The 22,571-nt window shown below is 41.5% G+C and overlaps 1 protein-coding gene and 1 pseudogene across 1 annotated transcript; both read right to left on the minus strand.

The window, feature by feature from the left end:
- Nucleotides 1–4,605: 4,605 nt before the first annotated feature.
- Nucleotides 4,606–7,002, minus strand: LOC104429755 (pentatricopeptide repeat-containing protein At2g15820, chloroplastic-like). The gene is made up of 2 exons (XM_039318326.1): nucleotides 6,802–7,002; nucleotides 4,606–6,666 (listed from the first exon to the last, which is right to left on the minus strand). Exons 1-2 carry the CDS (start codon nucleotides 6,871–6,873, stop codon nucleotides 4,825–4,827), a joined length of 1,914 nt encoding a protein of 637 aa, XP_039174260.1. The 5' UTR covers nucleotides 6,874–7,002; the 3' UTR covers nucleotides 4,606–4,824.
- A 2,473-nt stretch (nucleotides 7,003–9,475) lies between these two features.
- LOC120296035 lies at nucleotides 9,476–16,216 on the minus strand (annotated as a pseudogene).
- Between the last annotated feature and the right edge of the window lie 6,355 nt (nucleotides 16,217–22,571).

The raw sequence follows: 22,571 nt of genomic DNA on the forward strand, positions 1-22,571 counted from the left end.
GCAATGGAATTCTCTCTCACAAAGATTGCTATTTGTGCTTAGGTATGGCTAGTAGTATTCTACAATCAACGTGCCATTGGACCACTGGCGCACAAGTTCAACTCGGGGGTTGTAGAATTCGGTATGAAAACTATTTCTTCTACGATAATTAGCAAGCACATAAGACATGCATCTCGGGATTGGATAAATTATGGCAGAATTTATCATGCTAAATAGCTTGAAAGGTGCGCAAGATAAAAATTTATGGGCCTTTCTCCCACGACTTCAGGCTTTGAGCTTCTGATGCGTTATGAGCCTTGTGGCCTTCATGCACAGGGCCTTATGTCATTTCGTTTCATAGGCCTTTTGGCCTTTTACTTTTCTATTGTTCCACGTTCTATACATGTCGTGCACTCAATTGACCATGACTATAATCTCATACTCTCGACCCTTTCCGCAAAAATTAATCTAAGCTGATGACAGGCGGAACCACCATTATAACCGATATGAAGTGTATTTTAAGAAAATCGTGAATGTTTAATAAAATGTGCAATTTATATATCAAGACAAACAAATTATCACTTATCATGAGAAATCGATTAATGATTGATCAATGTTAATAGCTGAGTTACAAAGACGTCACATCCACACAAACAATAACAAATAAGAGAAAGATATAACCTAAGATTCCATGCCACCGAGGGCGACCAACACCACTCGGCATCATTAATCGAACGAGGTGTCACTCAACTCATCAAATACCACTCAGCATTATTAATAAGATAGCGTCAACAAATAAGTCCTCTAGTATGTACGAGATTTCAAATCTTTGTTGAAGTATAAGAATTTCATCATCTATTTCGTTACTGTTTTTGGAGAGAAAATTTTGGATACTCTTTTGCTTTCTTTTTCCTTTTTCATTACTGTTTTATCTTTTCTCACTTCATTTTCATCAAAAGGAAAAGATCAAGCAGAGAACGTAGCTTTGACCTAGGCAAATATACTCACATAAAAATAGTATCTTCACTTGTCGTGCAAAGATACTAGCCTTAAATGAAAGAAAAATGTTTAGGACATGCGACTTGAAAAATTATTAAAAGATTCCTCAACATATTATATCTTTAACAATTTAGTTATAAATCATTCAATTTGACCAATTTAATCCATATTTGTTATGGTTTTCCAATTCAATCATAATCCTTTCAATTAAGCCAATTTCGTCTAAAACTTTTAATGATTTGCCAATTTAGTGCTAAACCTTTTGAATTGACAATATAATTATTCTAGCCGATTTTGATTGTTGTCTGTCTTATGTGATGCAATCAGTGCTATCGTAGATAGATATTTAAAATTTTCTAAAATTTTCCAAAATATCAATTTTTTTCTTATTTTCCTTTTTAATCAAACCCTAGGCTAGCGAGGGCTGCTATTGCAACCTTCACAAAGGCCAAAAACTTAGCACAAGCTCTCCAAAACTCTACTAATCACAACTTGATACAAGTTAATTTATTCAAAATTTTCCATAGAATGCCCATGTGAGTTCCATTATTTCCTTTTCTATTTGTGGCCCGGTCCCATCCCCAAACAATATTCGTCTCGTTCTTTGGTGGTGAATGGGCCCTGGCTAGAGTTTTACGGCCCTCCACGGTGTCATTGCGCCTTGGCCCCTCTCCATTTTGTTGCTTAGGGTATCCGGTTTAAGGTATATAGTTTTTGTTCGAGCAAAAAGCTGCCCAAGCCGGTCGCGCCCGCTTGGGTGGTCGGCTAGGTGGTGGAAGGTCGGTCGAGGCACACATGTGGCGGGACTAAGGCGGGCGATGCCGCTTGCTCCAATCGGCCCCATCATAGTGAAGCAGGGGACGCAAGAGGGAGTTGGGTTGGCCAGGCCATGGTCGGTCAGTCGGCTCGCGTGTCTAACAAGCCCGGGCTTGTTTTTTCTTCGGGCTGGCCGCGTCTGTGCTAAAGCAAGGGCATTGGGCCTGTTTAATTGTAGTTTAGGTTTTTTGTTTTGGGTTGGGCTTAGTTTATTTAGGTTTATTTTTTTTTCAGGTGGGTTTGTTCTTGAGCCGGATCTAGCTAGAAGCCTGATTTTGGACTCGACTGGGCCCACTCGTTAAGCCCAATCCGACCGAGGGCCTACGGCCTTAGGACCGCGGTCCCTGTTTACGGATTAAAATTAATTTTTAAAAATATTTTTAAAAACTCAAAATATTTTGAACTTTAAAAAAAAATATTGAAAAATGTTAAAATTATTTTTTGAGTAGTTTATCTCTTAAAATGTGTCAAAATCCTGGATAAAAAAAATTGTGCTCAATTTTTAATAAGCATGTAAGGTTTTGCAATAGGATTTAAATGTTTTGAATAAGCTTATTAAGCATAGATATTTAACTCTTTAACTTTTCATAGCATGTTTACCTGAGCAGGGATTTATTTTTCTGATATTTCATTCAAGGTGAAATATGACGGCTCTCAAAGTTCATGTAATTGGTTGAGGAGTTAGGAATTCCTGATAAGGAACCAGAGATTACTTGTTCAAATATCACCATCAGCATGATGGGTCGAGGCTGCTTGCGTGGGTTGAGGGTCTGGACTTAACTAATTCATAAGCACGAAGGGTATTTAATGGATTTCCAGGTAGATTGACCTTGGCGCTTGAGTCCCTAGCTCATAAAAAAAGTGAAACACGATTAAAAATAAAAATAAATAAAAAGTGAAAGATGATGTTTTAACTAACTCGAGTTTCTAAATAAAGTGTAGCCATTTGTTTCGATAAGACACATGAGAAGCCAAACAAGTCTAGATCACTTGCGTAGGGCATTAGAAAAGAACAAAAGACATGTTGGCCCTCAAATTATTCAAGATCCAAAGCTTCTCAAGATTGCTTCATATCACCACGACGGATTACTGCTGTAATTCTGACCACTCCCAGATATATGTATATATTCTTATTTTTTGATTGTCTGCAACTTAATTTTTGTCGAACTTATACTTTTCAAACCTGATTCTATAGCCTTGAGGCTGAAGTTGAGCGCGATGCTTGACTAATGACACGTCCGTATCAATTGAGTCGTGTTGTGTACGCACGCGTCACAATCCAAATGAGTGAGTATCCCATCCATGCTCCATGGCCATAGCATAGTTGAGTCAAGAAGTCTTCCCTCTCATTATAATAATTGAAGTGGGAGTTGAAGGTATTGTGGCATGACCAAGAAGTGCAATTAGTGCAGTTGCAATAATGTGGTATGAAGCCATGTGTCTCTTACCTCCTTTCCTTGATGCTACTCATCCTATATTGCTCCTTAAATAAGGGCTATGTCCAAGAGATGGATGCTTCTCATAGGTTTCTCCACTCTTTTACATGGATTTCCTAGCAGCTTTACTTCTGGGATTTATCAACAGCCAAGTATGTATTAGACGGTGAAGTTCTTGCTCTAGCAATAGTTTAGAAAACTTTGTCACTCATCAAATTAGGCAGTTGTCATTGTCTTATTTCATTGAGTACATTTCATGCCGCCCCTCTTATTGCATCTAGTTTGGAGTCGATGGACTTTTTCTTAATCAACCTCTTCCGAAAGATCCATTTCTGTACCATCGGAACTTAAGTTGATCTGATAATCTTACGTCGTAAGCATTTTTTCCCTTTATTTTGGGCAAGCATATTTGCACCGACGCGTATCATTTAAAGATAACAATCTTTACAAAAGTATTATTAACCTTTTTCTGAATTTTCCTCATTTGGATAAATGCCCTCGAGCCTACGTGGTATAAGTTTTGTAAAATTACGAAAGATGAAACCTTAAGGGATGGAGTTTTCATGGTGATGCTTATGAAGCCTGTGGAGTCGAAGTTTTCATGGCTCTTCTGTAACGGAGCTCTTCTGAAACGAAAGGAAGGGGCTTTTGTCTCAACGAAATGTAAAAGATGGGTTGAAGTCAAACAAATGGGTCTTTGGCTGGCCCGTCAATTTACGACTTTCGCAGCCACACTGCCTTTTACTTTGCTTTTAGTTAATTTCAAGTCGCTTGCCGCACGTCCATTTTTAAGCGAATTTGACCAGGTGAACCACATCATCCCTAACATTGTACTATGATACTACTGAATATTCTCCTATTTTACCACCTCTAGCTGCATCATCCCTACATATATTCCACCTCTAGCTGCATCATCCCTACACGTCTGAGACACCAAACACCAATATTTTTCCTGGTATCGCATGCTCTATAGCAATCAATTGAGAGGCGTTTCCCGGAAAATGTTCCCAACTTTGGGAGCTGAGTGACACTGACAGGTCACATCCCCGAAAGGAAGTCCCCGTTAACCCCTTTTTTCTTGTAGTGATGCGTGCTTGTACCTTAAGAAGCTTTCCACACTTTGATGACAAGCTCGTTCTCGGAGAGTTGGACCATAAAAACTCTAAGCTTCTGCTCCTTCTACGCAGGCTCCTCCTCAGCAGAACGAGAGGGCCATGTTTTTCCATCAGCCTCAACCTCCATGTTACATTAATTCACAATCCACAAGATGAAGCAAACTAAGCCACTTCCAGCCACCCGAGTTGGCACTCTTTCTTGACCATATAACAGATAAGTCCCCCACAGAAATGAAAAGCATCATTCATAACAATGAACATGAATTGAAAGAAAAGAAGCTTTCGCTCTGTAAAAACATGCTCTACATTTTATATTTACATATATAGCTTCAGATGAACTCAAAATGGCATAAAGGTGGGCATGATATCCTAGATTTCATCACAAATTGCAGTGTTATGGTGGAGGGTGGGAATTTCTCACAGTGAAGTCAATGCAATGATATCAGGATACAAAAACAAACTTCAGGTTTACCTCTCCACTACCTATCCTCTTCACTGTTATCAGAATTCTTATCAGAGTCAGAACCACTGTTGAAGCTGAGGATTTCTCCATCATCCTCTTGAGCAAAATTCAAGTCCAGTACATAAGGTTCGATCAATTTCCAAAACCACGTAGAATTGCTTCCTAGTAGACCTATCCAATACACCTGTCCTTTCCTCTTTACCCTGCAATCCAAGGACTTTGCTTTTAACGCCTTAACAACTCTCTCAACTCCTTCTTGACTTCCTCTAAGTTTAAGCAATATATCTCCTGATGACATCCTGTAGCCCCCATACATGTACCAGTACGCTAGGGCACATGGTGACAACCACCGATGTATTAACTTTGGAATCACCGGTTTCCCTCCGGGCCAAAACTGATCTGCATAGAAACCAAAATATGAATGACGAATCGTGGAGAAGCTATTTGGTATTTCATTGGAATTATCATCTAACTTGCAAGAAGGATGTAGCCACTCATGGTAATGCTCGTAGATATGTCTCTTCAGAGCAGAATGCATCCCAGAATTCTCATTGAACTTGAACTTGATCATGTGGTTTTTTCTCTGTTCATCAGAATCTATTTGTAAACCACCTAAGAGCATACCCACTAAAATTTCCCTTTGCTCTTTGGTCAGCTTGAGGCTCACTGGCTTCTTAACTGCTTTTCCTCTCAAACTAAGGATAGGGTCAAGCTTTTCCATTGAGGCCGGTACAATTTCATACTTTTTCTGACACATTAGATGGTATACTTTTTCTGCCTTCACATGGTCCCCAGTGGACAAATAACCACCTAAAATGGAGTTGCAATTACGTCCACTGATGCCAATAGCTCCGCTACTATGCATTTCACTAAAAATCTCCTCGGCTTTGCTAATGTCACCAATCCTCACCAAAGAATCCAAGTAAATGCCATATATTACACGATTTGGCTGACACTTCTCTACACACTGGGAGAAAGCTGACGCTAGTTTATCGTGCAGGCCTAAGTTGAAATACATATTCATCATGTCAATAAAAGAAGGACTGAGGGGCTTTAGACCACTATTCTTGAACTCTTTCATGAGAGATTCTGCCAATTCCACATCTTGAGCTTTACAAATCACATCTATAATTTTATGGTACGCTGCCACGGTAGCCGAACCCAAATGCTCCTGCATCTCCCTGAATAATTTCAATGACTTCGTGTGCTCTGCAACCTTCGCATAGACTTCCATTTTGTAAACATAAGCCAGAGAAGGAAGCTTATCACCCAAATGCTGAAGTTTGAGCCAAACCCTTTCAGCGTCATCCAAATTCCCCTCCTTAGAGCAAGCCCTCAGTACAGACAAAAGCACCTCTCGAGTCTCTTCAATTCCAGATTCTTGCATCTCCTTTCTAAGTTCAGCGATCCGCTCTCCATCTATAGTGTCCTGATAGCTATGCAGCCATATGAGACCCCCGTAAATATCCTTGTGTATTTCAAGCCTAGATGTCACCAAATTATGGAATATAAACTCTGCTTGCTTGAGATGATGCTTTGACAAGGCTCCTGAGCCGCTCACCAGAGCTCTGAATAGAGAGTTGTGCAAACTAAGTTGAGGCCGATACCCTCCTAACTGGATCATGCGATTGTAAATGCTACATGCTTCCTCGAGGCAACCTTGGATGGGTGCACTCAGATATGCAACTATGAGAACGTGGAAAGTAGATTCACTTGGAACCCGTCCCTGGTTTATTATGTCATCGAATATCTCCCTACACTTGGCGAATTTCCGGTTCTTACCCAAGTAATCAGCAAGCTTCGTCGCAAGCGCGAAATCAAATTTATACCAATGTTGCTGCATCATCCACTTGTACACCTACAATGTAATAATATACTTCAAAGTCATGAACATAACTTTTGCAACAAATTGAGGAGGCAGAAATCCTAATTGTTAGAAAATAAACTAATATGCCCAGAAACAGGTGAAAATTCAACAATCAAACCCACATACCTTGAAGGCGGTCTCGTTCTCCCGGATCCTCATACAGTGAACAGCCACATAGGTGGCATCCTCCTGCCTCATCCACTTCCTCTGCGCGTTCAGAATCCTCACCAGAGTCCCGCCCTTCTGCGCCGGCAACTCCTTGCACAGCCACGCCAGCTTCGCCCGCCGCCACTGCTCCGGTACCTCCTCCAGCTCCCTAACCTCCACCGCGGGGGCGGCGACCCCAGTTGCCTCATGTCGCTCCCCACGGACCCCACATCGAAGCTGAACCCATCGGAGTCACCACCCCTGCTCGTGAAATCCCAGTTCTCGTCCGAATCCGGCCCGTCCACCACCTGCTCGACGGAACTACTCAGCGAAGCGGGGGAGGCGCGGGGCGAGACCAGGAGGGGGGGCCGGGAGAAAGGAAGGCGGAGGGCGGCGAAAGAGAGCCGCTGCGGGTTGCTGAGGAGAAACAGAGCGTTGCGGCCCCCGCCGCCGCCGCCGCCACGGTGGTGCAGGGAGAGGGAGAGGGAGCGGAGGAGAGAGAGGGAACCGCGCATGGATGAACCCGAGCTCGCCGGAAGGACGGCGGCGGCGGTGCCGGCGGCGGTGGGGAGTGGAGGGAGAGAGGGCTCAGTGGCCGTGGCGCCCAGGAGCATGTCGTTTCGAGCTTCCGGTACGCGCGGCGGCCGGATGAGGAAGGGATGACCATGGCCAATCGGAAAGATGATGAAGAGGGAGCAGATAAAATTTGCCTAATCGGAAGGGCTAGAGGCCCATGGGCCTAGGCCCAATTGCATCGTGCCCAGTGCATTCATCCGGATTTCGGTTTATTTTTGTTAATTTTCGAGAAAATTGTTCAAAAAGTTATAAATTTATTGTATGGTAATGACCAACAATTTAATCTTAAGTCTTTTGACAACTTACCAATTTAGTTTTAAATGTTTTAATTGTGTTAAATTACTTATAAACACTTTAACGACTTGTCAATCTAGTTTTAAATTTTTTAACAAATTGTCAATTTAGTCATTTTGGCTATTTTTGATTGAACATTGCTAACATGATGGCCCAGTCAACCTCGGCCATCCTATGTAGTGTGACCAGTGCCAACTTGGACAATTTTTAAATTTTTAAATTTTTAAAGCGAATCTCAACACATTAATATCAAGTAGGATCTACCACCATTTCGATCCACTATCACCTTATGCTGTCACTATAAGTACTCCTTTTTTGGATGAGCCAATTGAGCAGATGGTGATCATATAAGATTGTGATCATTTGGGTTGTGTATTTGCCCTATAAATCACTCAATCGAGCCTTTCCCATACATCCAGTCAATATGAGACTTCAATAAGGGCGCATAAATGGTGCTGGGTTTTTTAGTAGAAGAATCCACTTGACCCAAACAATTCAGTTTTGATTTTATTGCACCAAGTTTGTAGTGTCATGACCTTCCCGAATGTGAAATAGTTACAAACCCTAGCCTATCTAGCATCGGGCATGGGAGTTACATTACTAGGAATGGCTTAGATATTACTTATGAAATAGTTACAAACCCTAGCCTATCTAGCGTCGGGCATGGGAGTTGCATTACTAAGAATGGAATTCCTAACGCGGTTTCTTCGCCTACGTGGACTTGTAATTTTGAAACATCTAGGGATGTTTCCACCAAAGATTTAAGCATAATTTCAAATGCTTCGATTTTGTTTCATTTCTTGAATGCATAATTCCTCATAGGAGGTATAATTTATAGTTTTCATACAATCAATGAATTTTATTATAAAAGGAAATGGAAATACTAATAATGCAAATTGATCCAGTTATAATGATAATTGATTAAGTACTAATTCTCTTCCATTTTAAGCTTCCCTTAATTCTTGCTCCCGCCGCGAAAAATCATCCTCCCTTCAATTTTGGTCTAAAAATCTTCATTCTCTGTCCTAGAATTTACGCTTTCCTTGATTTTTGCTTCCATCCCGAGAAATCATCCTCTCTTCAATTTTGGCCTGAAAATCTTCATTCTCTGTCGTAGATTCTTGCTTTCCACTTTGAATATATATCTTGACCGTGACATCTTCCCCCTGCCAAAATTGTCCTTGTCCTCAAGGACAAAAAGGTGCGGGAATTGGCCCGAGATTGTGTCAGTCTTCCCATGTGGCATTAGCTTCGTCCAATCCCTTCCATTGAATGCGAACTTCTTTTCGGCCTCGGTGGATTCTATTGGCAAGCACGAACTCAGGCTCAACTTGTAGTAGTCCATCTTCGGCCTCCATGTTTGGTAGCTCTGAGCTTGTCATGTGCTCCAAGGCGAGGCTTTAATGCGGAGACATGAAAAACAGAATGGATTCAGGCGTTTGAAGGAAGCTTGAGGCGGTATGTAACCAAGCCAATGGGACAAATGACTTCAAACGGACCATAAAACCGAGTAGATAGCATATGACGTTTACCGATTCAAGCTGTCATTTGGCGATAAGGTTGCAAGCAAACGAAAACCTTATTCCCGATCTGGAATTCCAACTTGTAGTGTCCATGGTCGTATTGGACTTTCATCCGTGCTTGTGTGTCCGCAATCTGCTGCCCAAGGTCCGTGAGCAGTTGGTCACCGGCTTCCAAATCACTAGTGACGGTAGTGCTTTGTGCTAGGGGTGATCGGGTCCAGGGTGGGTAGGGTCTGGACTGGACCCATACTCCGACCCCGTTATAACCGGTTCTCTTTTGGGACCCCGTACCTAACCTTGTTTGCATTGGACTCGTTCCCGACCACCTGTTTTTTCAGTCCAAGAACAAGGTTAACCCCGTTTATATTGGAACCTATTTTGCATAAAAATTGTTGTACAAGACTCATCCGTAAGATAAAACGTTTACCATCTCAATCGGCATAAGCACATCCACACTTTGATAAACAGTCCCCAATTTTAGCCAACCTTTCCCTCTCGACCTCCCATATTGTTATCCTCAAATTTAAAGGGTGAGTCTTACTTACATGATGGTTCCAAGTGGAAGCATCTAAGGTGACAAGACAAAAGACAACCCTGAAATGAAGAATTGTCAACCAGATCCAGCGCAACACCAAGTAATCATATATTATATAAATAAAAAACTATTGATTATAATAACCATTGCCCACCGAATGAGAATATCTAAAGGTGCCCGCCTTATCATCACCTTAGTAGTTCACTTTCCACAACGGATTAGCATGGTCCAAGGAGATTTTACGGCAATAGAACGATGATGAAACCCATTTGCCGGTATCATGTTCAATCAACAAAAGTTAATTTAAGCCATGTATCATTCAAAGGTCTTGGAAAATTTCTGCATAATTATCTCAAATAAAGAAGCTAGTGAATACAGAAATGAAAGATGAGTTCCTAATTGTATTCCTCTCACATTATAGAACTAAATAAGTTTTTCCCTCATATATAAAAGTAGAAAAGTGAAACCAGTAAAACAAGAAATAACAATTGACTACCTATTTCAATTTTCATCCCTTTCAAACACTAAACTAATCAAGTTTATTCACAAATATAAATTCGAACAACCACTAGCACAAAATCCTAAAAAGAGAGTTTGGTAATCACTTAATGCCATAAGGAGGAGGAAAATAATGATCATTGATCCAGAAACGCATAATAACAATATGTATAAACACTTACAAGTAGTTTCATTTCCAATGAGGACATCGGCCATCTTAAACTGTCAATTGAAAAAAGAACCAATTAAACAGACACTTAAATGCAATGCCCGAAGTATGGACAAAAAACCTATTAGGTCTTGGTAGCCAATCTGCCAGTAGCCTTTCTGAGTCACAGGAACAAATGTATGCTCTCCCTTATGGCTTATAGTGACTAGAATCAGCCCCACCAAACACAATTTCACCTCCTTCTTCCCTTTCAGTGTTGCGATTTAACCAAAATGAAAATACTGGCTCCTTGATAAGCCCTTGATTGACCATATTATACCTGCACATATCCTTTAATTTAGAGATTCAATAAAGGTACAAAGGAAAGGAATAATTTCAAATGATAACACATTGGTTTGTATATACACTCCTGAAGGTGCTGAAAGGCATCTAACAGTTAGTTGTGGGCATGCACTGACTTACCACACAGGAGTAGCGTCACCTACTGAGATCTCTTTAAATCCAAGTCCAAGTATACCATCAAACTTTGCAGCCAAGAATGTGATGCTTGGCTCCCTGGTAGCTTCAATAAATTCCTGAAAACCAATGTAACTGCCCAAGTAAGTCTGTTGTCTTGTGGAGCAACAATTATATAAATCATAAGTGTTCATACCTGATCCTTAACAACAAGATCACCAACTTTGACATGGTCTTGGCTAAAAAAGCCCGAAATGGCTCCAGTGCCATAATGGATTTCAGCAGACTTCCCTGAATCCAAAGAAGAAAAAAGAATAAAGACATGGTTAATCTCCACAGTCAAAGAGGAGAGTGATATGACCGTAGAATTGTTTATGATCCTTGCTTTATATTGTCAAGTGCGACGTTAGATAATTTCTTTAGGAAGTTTTCAAATCTTAAACTTTCACCCTGTCAAAACAAGATAAAAAAATCTAATTAGAACTTCTAATCAGTATACGGTCTTTGAATGCAAGTAGTGCCCAGGTTTCCACCACAGTCAAATACAATAAAAATAGTGCAACTGCATGGCAAGATAAAGATTTGCAGGAGGAAGAGATGACAAAAAATGTTGTTAAAACACTGTTAGTTAGAACAGGAGCAACTTTCCATACCGTTCTTTTTGTAGGTACTTGAATCACTAGACTTGAACTTTGAGTGAAAATAGCAAGCAACCTGAACCAGAAGGCGAAATCTTTAGTCAATGTCGCAAAAAATTTCCTCCGTTGAACCAAGTTTAGATGGTACCAATTGGGGACAGAATACTACAAAGACTAACTGAAAGGTAACACTTTGATGAGGGTACCCAAAGATTTGAACTCCCCGTGTCAAAAATCACAATGAACTAGAATTGTCATCCATTTCAAATGATCATCACGACGGGGAGTTGGATTTGGCAGCAGAGCTCGGGAGGGGAGCTCGGAGCAAGGCTAGCGAGCAGCTAGTAACCGGGTTGACAGAGGCGGCGTCGCGATTCGGGGGGGGCGCGGAGCAGGGAGAGGTGGAGTGGCAACGTCGGGATCTCACGGGCTGTGGGTGTCACGGGAGGAAGGCGATGATGGGTGAGCGGAAGTAGCGTCAAAGCTCGGATGGAACCAGGATCAGCGAAGGTTGCGAGCTCGGGGAAGTTTGCAGGTGTGAGAGCCTGAGAAGTAAAGAATAAAGATAGAAACAAATTAGGGTTTTAGTCTTTTTGGGCTGCCTTAAAAACCGGTTCTTAAACCGGTTCCCAAACCAGTCCGGTCAATCCGGTTCCCAGGTGGGTAATCACTCGGAACCGGTTCCCGGACAGGTTCAAACAGGGTTTGAATTTTGGGAACCGGTTCTCGGACCAGTTTCAACTGGAACCGGTTCTCGGACCGGTTTCAACCGGAACCGGTTCCCGACCTTGTTTTCCGGTTGGGCTAAACTGGGAACTGGGTAAACCGGGTCCGGTTGCACACCCCTACTTTGTGCCGTCTGGGGCACGTAGGTAAGGAGGTTTGGTACGGGCCTCCCATACACCAATTTCAACAGAGTTTTAGGAGTGGTGGTGGGGGTACTAGTGTTATAGTAAAACTCTGCCCATGGCAACCATTGTATCCAACATTTCGGACGATCTCTGGAAAAGCATCTCAAATACATTTCAAGGACCCGATTAACTGCTTCAATTTGTCCATTCGTTTGTGGGTGGTAGGCAAACTCATGTTGAATTTAGTCCCCTGTAGTTCGAATAATTCTCGCCAAAAGGCACTTGTGAAAGTGGGGTCCTAGTCACAAACAATGGATTTAGGCATTGCATGGAGCCAAAAGATATTTTGAACAAATGCCTTTGCCACCATTAGGACCGTGTAGGGTTGGCTAAGTGCGATGAATTTGGCCATCTTTGATAAACGATCAACGACGACGAATATAACAATCTTACCGTTAGAAGCCGGTAATCCCTCAATGAAGTCCATTGAAATGTTCTCCCAAATTTGCTTCGGAATCAGTAATGGGTAGACCAATCCCGCTGGCTTGTAATGCTCTGCTTTATTTTATTGGCAAACTTTACTATTTCGGATGCATTCCCGCAACGTTGCTCTCATGCCTTTCTAAAAGAAATTTGACTTGAAATATTGGAGGGTTTTGTGGAATCCCTCATGCTCGATGTCATGTCTCTCTTTGATGATGATGGAAATTAATTCCGAGTCTTGTCCGATATAAATTTGGTCCTTGTGGAATAGCACACTGTCATTATTATTTTTCCATGGACCGATTATTTTCCCTGATTGAACAGCTCGTGCAGCCGCTATAACTCGGCCAGCCGTCCATTCTCCTCTTTAATTGTGTCTAGCCATTGCGGAATTGGCTAAGAGATAGTGGATAGACTTACTCGGTTTTGCAAGATAAGGCATTGGCCACACCATTCTCCTTTCCCATTTTATATTCAATGAGAAAGTCGCACCCCATCAACTTTACAAGCCATCTTTGTTGCTCATCCATGTTAATCAGTTGCTCCCAAAGATATTTGAGACTACAGTGGTCGGCAGGCGCTGTGAATTGTCTTCCCAAAATATATTCTAGCCATTTTTGCACTGCGAGAGCCATGATTTCTTTTTTCCTAAGTGGATTTTTCAAGTTTTGGGCCGGATCATGCCTTGCCAAAGTACGCTCAGGGACGCCGCTGTTGCATCAATACCGCTCCTGTACCAGCCCCGGATTTGTCGCATTCAACCACAAACTGTTCGGAAAGACTGAGAATCGGTGCTTGGATCATAGCAAATTATAGATTTTCAAAGGCTTGATTAGCAACATCCCCCCACTTGAAAGCATCATTTTTTAGCAAGGCCCTAAGAGCCACTGCAATTTACCCGTATCCTTTAATGAATTTGCAATAACAGCCGGTGTGGCCCAAAAATCCGCGGACTGATTCGACATTCATCGTGCGAGGCCAATCAAGGATAGCCTTAACCTTGTCTTGCTCTATGCTAACCCCATTTCGGTCTATGACATGGCCTAAATAATTTATTGGAGGTTACCCATAGGCGCACTTGTTGTGCTTGATGTGCAGCGCATGTTTTTTGAGTAGATCGAACATGATTTTCACATGCTTGGCATGGGTCGTTGCATCTTTTTTGTTGATCAAAATGTCGTAAAAAAAGACAAGAACGAATTGACGTAAGTATAGTTGAAAAATACCATTCATTATTGCTTGAAAGGTGGATGGAGCATTAGAAAGTCCAAATGGTATGATGTATTCATAATGTCCATGATGCATTTGGAATACTGTCTTCGCAATGTCTTAGGCGGCCATTCAGATTTGATGATATTTGGACCTTAAGTCCAACTTTGTGGAGATCTCTGCACTAAACAACTCATCGATGAGTTCGTTAATTAAGGGTATCGGGAACTTGTCTTTTGCCATGACTTTGTCCAAGGCGCAGTAATTAATGCAAAAACGCCATGTCCCATCCTTTTTTTTTTTTTGACAAGAATCACAAGAGAAGAGTACGGGCTGTTGCTTGATTGAATTATTCCGCTTCTTAGCATTCCCTCAACCTATCTTTCGATCTCTTGTTTTTGGAAAAAAAAAACGGGTAGCAGTAAGAGCGCACATAGATGGGACCCTTTCCTTCCGCAATAGTAATGTGGTGATCTTGGGTTCGTGACGGTGGTAGACCCTTGGGTTCCATGAAAACCATTGGATACTCCTTCTCAAGTCATTCCCAATTCTGTCTCAGTTCCTGTTCAGTCTTGTCGGCGGATTTTTTTGTCGCACCGCCACTCCCGAATCAGCCTCCATCAAAGCGAAAACCCTGCACCTGAGATTGCCTAATCTGTCGGCTTAGGTTTTTGGCCTTGATCTCCTTTGCTTCCTCCTACTCCATCCCAATTAACTTCGCATTCTTCCCTTGACATTGGAAACACATCTCTATAGTCTTGAAATCCATAAAAGCGGGCCAAGATTTCAAAGCCATGATGCCCCAAGTACCGCATCACATCCACAAAGAGAAGTGACGTGGAAATCAATCATATATATATATGGTATCTTGGATGGTTACCTCTACCACGTTACAACTCCCATGTTTAACCACTGGGATTCGCCCTGGCCACCCTTTCAACTTGGAAGGGGGAAGTGGGGGGTTCAAATCCCCACATTCTTAGGGGGATTGGGGTGGGGATGATTTCATTTCAGGAGTGGGTTTCGACTCTCACGCCTTGCACGGAGGCGGGACAAAAATCTGAGAGTGAATGCTAGAATAGGATTAGAGTAGGACCGACAAAAAAAAAAAAAAACTCCCCATGTTTGTAAGCTTCTCCCCGTTATAGCCACCACCACACTCAAATTACGTCCTTTCTTTATGGTCAAGCCCAACTTGCATATTGTCGTGGTATTGAGGAAATTGTGTGTGTGCTCCTGGTGTCGATGAGCACACCAAGAGGCTATATCTTCACCGTGGCTTGAAATCGCATGGTCTGTTGAGTGGTGAATCCCGCAATTATGTGCAGTGGGATTTTGGGGATGTCTCCCCCCCTTCACGTTTGTGTTGTTTTCTTTTCTTGAAAAGAACAGAGAACACGTAGACAGCAAAAACAGAAAAGGACTTTACAGCAGAAGCAGAGAACAAGTTTACAGCAGAAGCAAAGCGTCGTGTTAAAAAAAAAACTGAAAAACATGTTCAAAATACATACTAGAACGTAACCACAAACCCACGTTGCCAACTAACAGCTTGCTTGATCTACAAAATCAGCAACAGATCAGAATATCTAAGATATGTGCAGCTAACTGCTCCTAGGAGATAAGATTGACTAACCAACTCCTAAAAAACAGGACACCAACAACTAAACAAAACAAAAAAAGAGAAAAAAACATCACGTGCAGTCTTGATACATCAACACTCTCCTCCCGGGATCAAGTACTGCACACTCCTAGCTTTGCCCCGAGAAGTTCAAATCGACCAACATGAAATGACTTCGTGAATATATCTGCAATCTGGTTTTCTGAATTGCGGTACACCATTTCACCTCTTCAGCCTTTTGCACTTCTCTCAAGAAGTAAAACTTGACCTTAAAATGCTTTGTTCTTCCGTGAAATACCGGATTTTGTGAAATGGCTAGAGTAGCTTGATTATCCACAAACACTTCTATGTCTTCTTCTTGCTGCATATGCAAATCATCCATCAGCTTCTTTAACCATAATGCTTGATTCACAGCTGCAGTAGCTGCAATGAACTCAGCTTCTGCAGTTGATTGAGCTACTATTTCTTGCTTCTTTGAACACCAAGAAAAACATGCCGACCCAAATGTAAAGCAATAACCTGAAGTGCTCCTCATATCATCCATTGATCCCGCCCAATCACTATCGAATACCCCGCAACTTAAACTCCCGAACTCTACAAAACTTAATCCCATATGAAAGAGTACCTCTCAAGTACCTCAATACCCTCTTTGCAGCTACCATATGCAACTCACTTGCACAATTGAGAAATCTAGATAAGACACTTATAGGAAACATGATGTCTGGCCTAGTTGCAGTGAGATACATAAGACAGCCAATCAAACTTCTATAAACTCTTTCATCTGTAGGTGCTGATCCATCCTCCTTTTGAAGCTTTTCCTTATGACCCATTGGAGTACTCACACTCTTGCACTCCTCCATGTTGAATCTCCTTAGGATCTCCTTCAAATACTTCTTTTGACAGATAAAAACTTCATTCTGAGTCTGCTTAACTTCCATTCCTAGAAAATATGACATCTCACCAAGATCAGTCATTTCGAACATCTTCATCATCTCTTGCTTAAATGCAGTAATCTGAGCACTATTACTCCCTGTCACCAGCATATCATCCACATAAAGAGACACCACCACTAAGTCAGATACTAACTTCTTAACATATAGAGTGGATTCACCGAGGCTTTTCTTGAAACCTAGACCCAACAAGTGCTCATCCATCTTACCGTACCATGCTCTAGGAGCTTGCCTCAAGCCATAAAGAGCCTTTCTCAACAAATAAACTTTCTCCTCCCCGGCCGGTGTGACAAAGCCTTCGGTTGCTCAACATAAATCTCCTCCGCAACACTCCATTCAAAAATGGAGATTTCACATCTAACTGATATACCTTCCATCCTTGTTGAGCTGCCAAAGCAAGAATCATTCTAATTGTATCAAGTCTTGCCACAGGAGCAAAGGTTTCTGAGAAATCAACTCCCCAAATCTGTGCATATCCCTTCACCACCAACCTGGCCTTATGCTTATTCACATCGAGCCATCAGATTAAATTTGGTCTTGAAAACCCATTTTACTCCAATCACCTTCCTATCTTGAGGCCTCTCCACTATCTCCCATGTCTGGTTCTTTTCTATCATAGCCAACTCTTCCTTCATTGCATTCATCCACCTCTGATCGCTTTTAGCTTCCTCATAACCTGCAGGTTCCAAAACAGCCACACTACACCTTTGATATATATCGCCAAAGATCCGGTACCTCTAACCGGAACATCATCCACCCGGTTCGTCGGGTTCCAATGAGACCTCTTTGTGTTTGCCACATGGCTCATTTGTCCAATCCCATTTCTCATCTTCTAGGAACCGAACATCCCCGCTAGTGATCACCTTCCCCGTCCGTGGTTGATAGATCCTGTAAGCTTTTGATACTAAACCGTAGCCAACAAAGATCCCGGTTCAGCTTTCTCTCCCAACTTGTCTCTCTTGACATGTGGAATATGAGAAAAACACAAACAGCCAAACACCTTCAAATTTCTTAGAATTGGCTTGACATCAAACCAGGCTTCAAAGGGTGTCTTCATCTCCAATACCCTCGTAGGTAATCTATTCAGTAGAAAAACTGCTGTGCTTGCTGCTTCTGCCCAAAACTCTTTTGGTAGACTCTTCTCATAAAGCAAACACCTAGTCATCTCCATAATGGTTCTATTCTTCCTCTCACTAACTCCATTTTGCTGTGGAGAGTAAGGAGCAGTAAACTGATGTTCAATTCCAGCATCTTCACAAAAAGATTTAAACCTCTGTGAAGTGTATTATGTTCCATTATCAGATCTAATGACCTGAATCTTGCAGCCACTTTGGTTCTCAACCCATTTCTTAAACTTCAGAAATACCTCAGCAACTTCTGACTTTTGCTTCATAAAGTAAATCCAGCACATTCTAGTAAAATCATCAATGAAAATAATGAAATACCTGCTGCCATGTAGTGAAGGAATCACTTGTGGACCACATAGATCCGTATGAATCAGCTGCAGCTTCTCTGTCGCTCTCCAAGTGGATTTCTTGAAGGGAAGTCTTGTCTGCTTGCCTAGCAAACAAGCTTTGCACCTTATGATCTGCTCCTCCAGGTTTGGTAACCCGGTTGCCATTTCATTCCTCTGCATGAACAGCACGCCTTTATGATGAAAGTGCCCCAACCTCTTGTGCCATAATTCTAAATCATTAGCCTGACACTTGAATGCCATCTGCTCCTTCTCAAGAGGATTCAAAGAAAAACTTTTCTGTTGCATTTTTATCTTGAACAACTCCTGACCATTGGAGTCAAAGATCAAACACTTCTCTTCTTCAAATATCACCTTAAATCCCTTTTCTACCAACTGCCCCACACTCAGCAAATTCTGATCAATTTTAGGCACATACATCACATCAGAAATCAGCTTAGTTCCAGCACAACTCTCCATTGCTACAGTCCCTTTACCTTTCACTTCTAAGTACTCCCCATTCCCAATCCTCACTCTTGACTTCAACGACTTGTCAAGGTTTATAAACAGCGTTTCATCACTTGTCATATGGTTTGTGCAACCACTATCAACAAGCCAACTATCACATGGAGTACTAGAGGAGAAACAAGAGGCAACAAACAGTTGATCTACCTCTTGCTGAACTGCAGCATGTGCCTCACCCTGCTGCTGATCTCTCTTCTCTTTGCAGAACTTCTCAATGTGTCCAAGCTTATGACACTTTCTGCACCTAACATCTGGCCTCTTCCAACACCTAAAGTGTGGATGATTCTTTTTTCCACAGTGCTGACATGAGGAATATCTTCCCCAATTGTTCTTGGAGTTGCTCGCACTATTCTCTCCTGCAGCAGCTTCTGAACCACTACTGCCATTTCCTTTCTTCCCTTTCCACTTGTTAACTTTTCCTCCTACATTCTGCTGTTCTTTGGCCGGCAAAGCTCCTTCTACACTTCCTTCCACCCTCATTAACCTCCTCTGCTCTTGTGCTTGCAAAGCACTTAGCAATTCTGCCAACTTGATCTGAGACAAATCCTTGATATTCTCCAAAGAGGCAATGGTTGCCTCAAACCTTTCGGGCAAGGAGACAAGAATCTTCTACACTAGCCTATTATCAGAGAGGTCAGTGCCTAGAACTCTTGCCTGATTTGCAATGCTTATCAACTTACCAGAATACTCCTTAATTGTCTCAGACTCCTTCATCTGCAGTCTCTCGAATTCTGTGATCAGATTTAGCCCCTTCATGCTTCTGATCCTCTCATCTCCTTGATACTCAGCTTTGAGGAAGTCCCAAATAGCTTTGGCTGATTCACAAGCCATAATTCTGCTGAAAATGGTAGGTGAGACAGCAGCATATAAACAAGACTTTGCCTTTGCTTTCCTTGTCGTCCTCTCCTTGTGAAACTTGATTTGATTGATGGTTGGATTGTCGGGAAGGGGAGCAACTTCATAATCTTGTTCCACAGCTTCCCAAAAATCACAACCCTCTAGATAGGCTTGCATTCTCACTGCCCAGGCTTGATAATTTTCTCCATCAAACGCTGGTGGAGCCATTGCTGAAAAACCACTCGATCCTGCCTCCATCTTGCTTTTAACTTCTATGGATGCAGACACACCTCTCAATCAATCTCACAAGTCACTCACAGCCCCTTAAGATCAAGAAGGCTCTGATACCATTGTTGTTTTCTTTTCTTGAAAAGAACAGAGAACACGTAGACAGCAAAAACAGAAAAGGACTTTACAGCAGAAGCAGAGAACAAGTTTACAGCAGAAGCAAAGCGTCGTGTTCAGAAAAAAAAACTGAAAAACATGTTCAAAATACATACTAGAACGTAACCACAAACCCACGTTGCCAACTAACAGCTTGCTTGATCCACAAAATCAGCAACAGATCAGAATATCTAAGATATGTGCAGCTAACTGCTCCTAGGAGATAAGATTGACTAACCAACTCCTAAAAACAGGACACCAACAACTAAACAAAACAAAAAAAGAGAAAAAAACAGCACGTGCAGTCTTGATACATCAACAGTTTGCCACTTCACGTTGCTCCTCAAAGGCCTCCGCTTTCTCTTTTACGTATTCTTCCTCCCCAACCTTAATTAAGAACAGCCGCTTGCAGTTGTGTCCGGGGGGATAAATCTCATGGCAATTGTAGCATAACCAGCAGTTTTGCCGTTCCTAAGCCTCCGCTGGTGTTAAGCGCTTGATGGGTGCTTGGGATATGGTAGGATTGGGTTTTCCCATATTATTCACTGCCCGATTATCCTGTGGGGCCTGAGATGGTCCCGTGTTAGTACCGTAGCGGAATTGGGTAGTAGCTGTGGCCCTTCGTGCTCCTTTCGTGGAGAATTCGAGCCAAGCTAATTTCGTTCGAGCCTGTAGCACACACATAAGATTTTATAGGTTCTTTAAGGCCACTAACAAAACAACTTACTTCTTCCGTGGGAGAGAGTTGCATACTGCATTGCACAAGCAGCCATTTGAACTGGATTTAGTAATCCTTGAAAGTTCCGGTTTGTGTTAACCTTTTCAACTCTCCAAAGAAATCATTAAATCGAGTTGGGCCAAACCTTTCCAAAAATGTGAAGCGGAATTGCTCCCATGGTGGATAATTATCCGCCCGTAGTGATTCGACCCATTATTGGGCTTCCCTTCAAGATGTATGGATGTGAGGATGAACTTTTCGTCTTCTGGAGTTTGATTATATCGAAATATTTATTCTCCTCTCCCTACCCAGGCTGTTGCACTGGTGGTTCCGTTGAATCGAGGAATTTCGGGACGATACCATCAAATGAGGATGAGCCGCTCGCCCCTGACATTCCTCGGGTTCCTCCTGGTCCTACGGGTTCTATTTTATGGACCCCTACATCGAGCCTTGGCTCCGGTCTCTGCCGTGCCCCTAGTTCCCTTCAAGTGTCGTGAGATGTTGCTAAATGTCTTGCAAGGTTGCCAACACTTGCAGGTGTACCAAGGTGTTAGGAATGGAATTCCTAACGTGGTTTCTTCGCCTATGTGGACGTATAATTTTGAAATGTCTATGGAATGTTTCCACCAAAGATTCAAGCTGAATCTCAAATGCTTTGGTTTTGTTTCATTTCTTGAATGCATAATTCCTCGTAGGAGGTACAATTTATAGTTTTCGTACAACCTATGAATTTTATTATAAAAGGAAATGGAAATACTAATAATGTAAATTGATCCGGTTATAATGATAATTGATTTAGCTACTAATTCTTTTCCACTTTAAGCTTCCCTTGATTCTTGCTTCCATCCATCATCATTCCTTCAATTTTGGTCTGAAAATCTTCATTCTCTATCACAGATTCCATTTTAAGCTTCCCTTGATTTTTCTCTTCCATCCTGAGAAATTATCCTCCCTTCAATTTTGGTCCAAAAATCTTCATTCTCTGTTGCAGATTCTTGCTTTCCACTTTGGATACGCATCTTGACCGTGACATACACCTAGTGCCATGGATCAAGTTAGATTAGAAAGCGTGACCCGAACTCAGGTTGATATTTGACCCCAAAAAAAGCCTCGGGTGGATGGCCCGAACTTGTTGGCTTAGGTTCGTTTCATTACATAAAGAATAAGGTTGTCAAAATTGTCTTTTTTCCCCTTTTTTGCTAATTAAGAACACCGGGAGCTGTAGAATAATCGGACTACAAAATCATAGAATTATACAAATTTAATATATGATTTCTCGTACGTTTACTTTTTCTTGACCAGATGGGCGAGCAAAGTGAAAAAAAAAAAAAAAAAAAATGATAGTGGGAACCCCAAACAGCAAAATTAGAAAAAATCAGCTTTGCCTAAAAGGGAAACTTCTATCACTGCTTGAGTTATTGATCAAAAACTCTTTACCCTTGTCAGGATAGGTTAGGTATTATTATCCAAATAAAAATAACTATAATATATATCTTTCTATCAAATAATAATGAAATTAGCTCATTGCTGTTAATTACACTTCAATTGCTAAAAATCAGAAAAAAAAATGTTAGAAAAATAGAACATGTTATGAACAACCCACGCTCGACATTATAGAAATTATTGTGAGGTGACGGTATGGTTAAACTTTATGCTAATTGTGCTTTCTGCGATACTTTAATTATATTTGATGAAGAAAACGCAAGTAGATTTGATAAAATCGAGAAATCATGAATTTACCATAATTATTTTAAAGTAACAAATCACATGAATAGAAAATAAATGAGTCGTAGAAGCAAAAATTATTCGGGACCAATTTTCTTTGTAATAATTTCAGATGATAACTAAAGATGCGAAAGGCTACTTTTGTGTTACGAGAAACGGAAAAATCTACTTTCATGATAAAATAAAAAACTTAAATTTTCTTAGCAGCCAATATAACAAATAGTATAACTCAATTATTGAAAAAATATACTTTATTTTTGCACGTAGCACGCGGCCAATATTAGTTTCTTCGAATATTTGAGGAACT

This window comes from Eucalyptus grandis, chromosome 7 (assembly GCF_016545825.1).
Source record: "Eucalyptus grandis isolate ANBG69807.140 chromosome 7, ASM1654582v1, whole genome shotgun sequence".
Taxonomy (NCBI): Eukaryota; Viridiplantae; Streptophyta; class Magnoliopsida; order Myrtales; family Myrtaceae; genus Eucalyptus; species Eucalyptus grandis.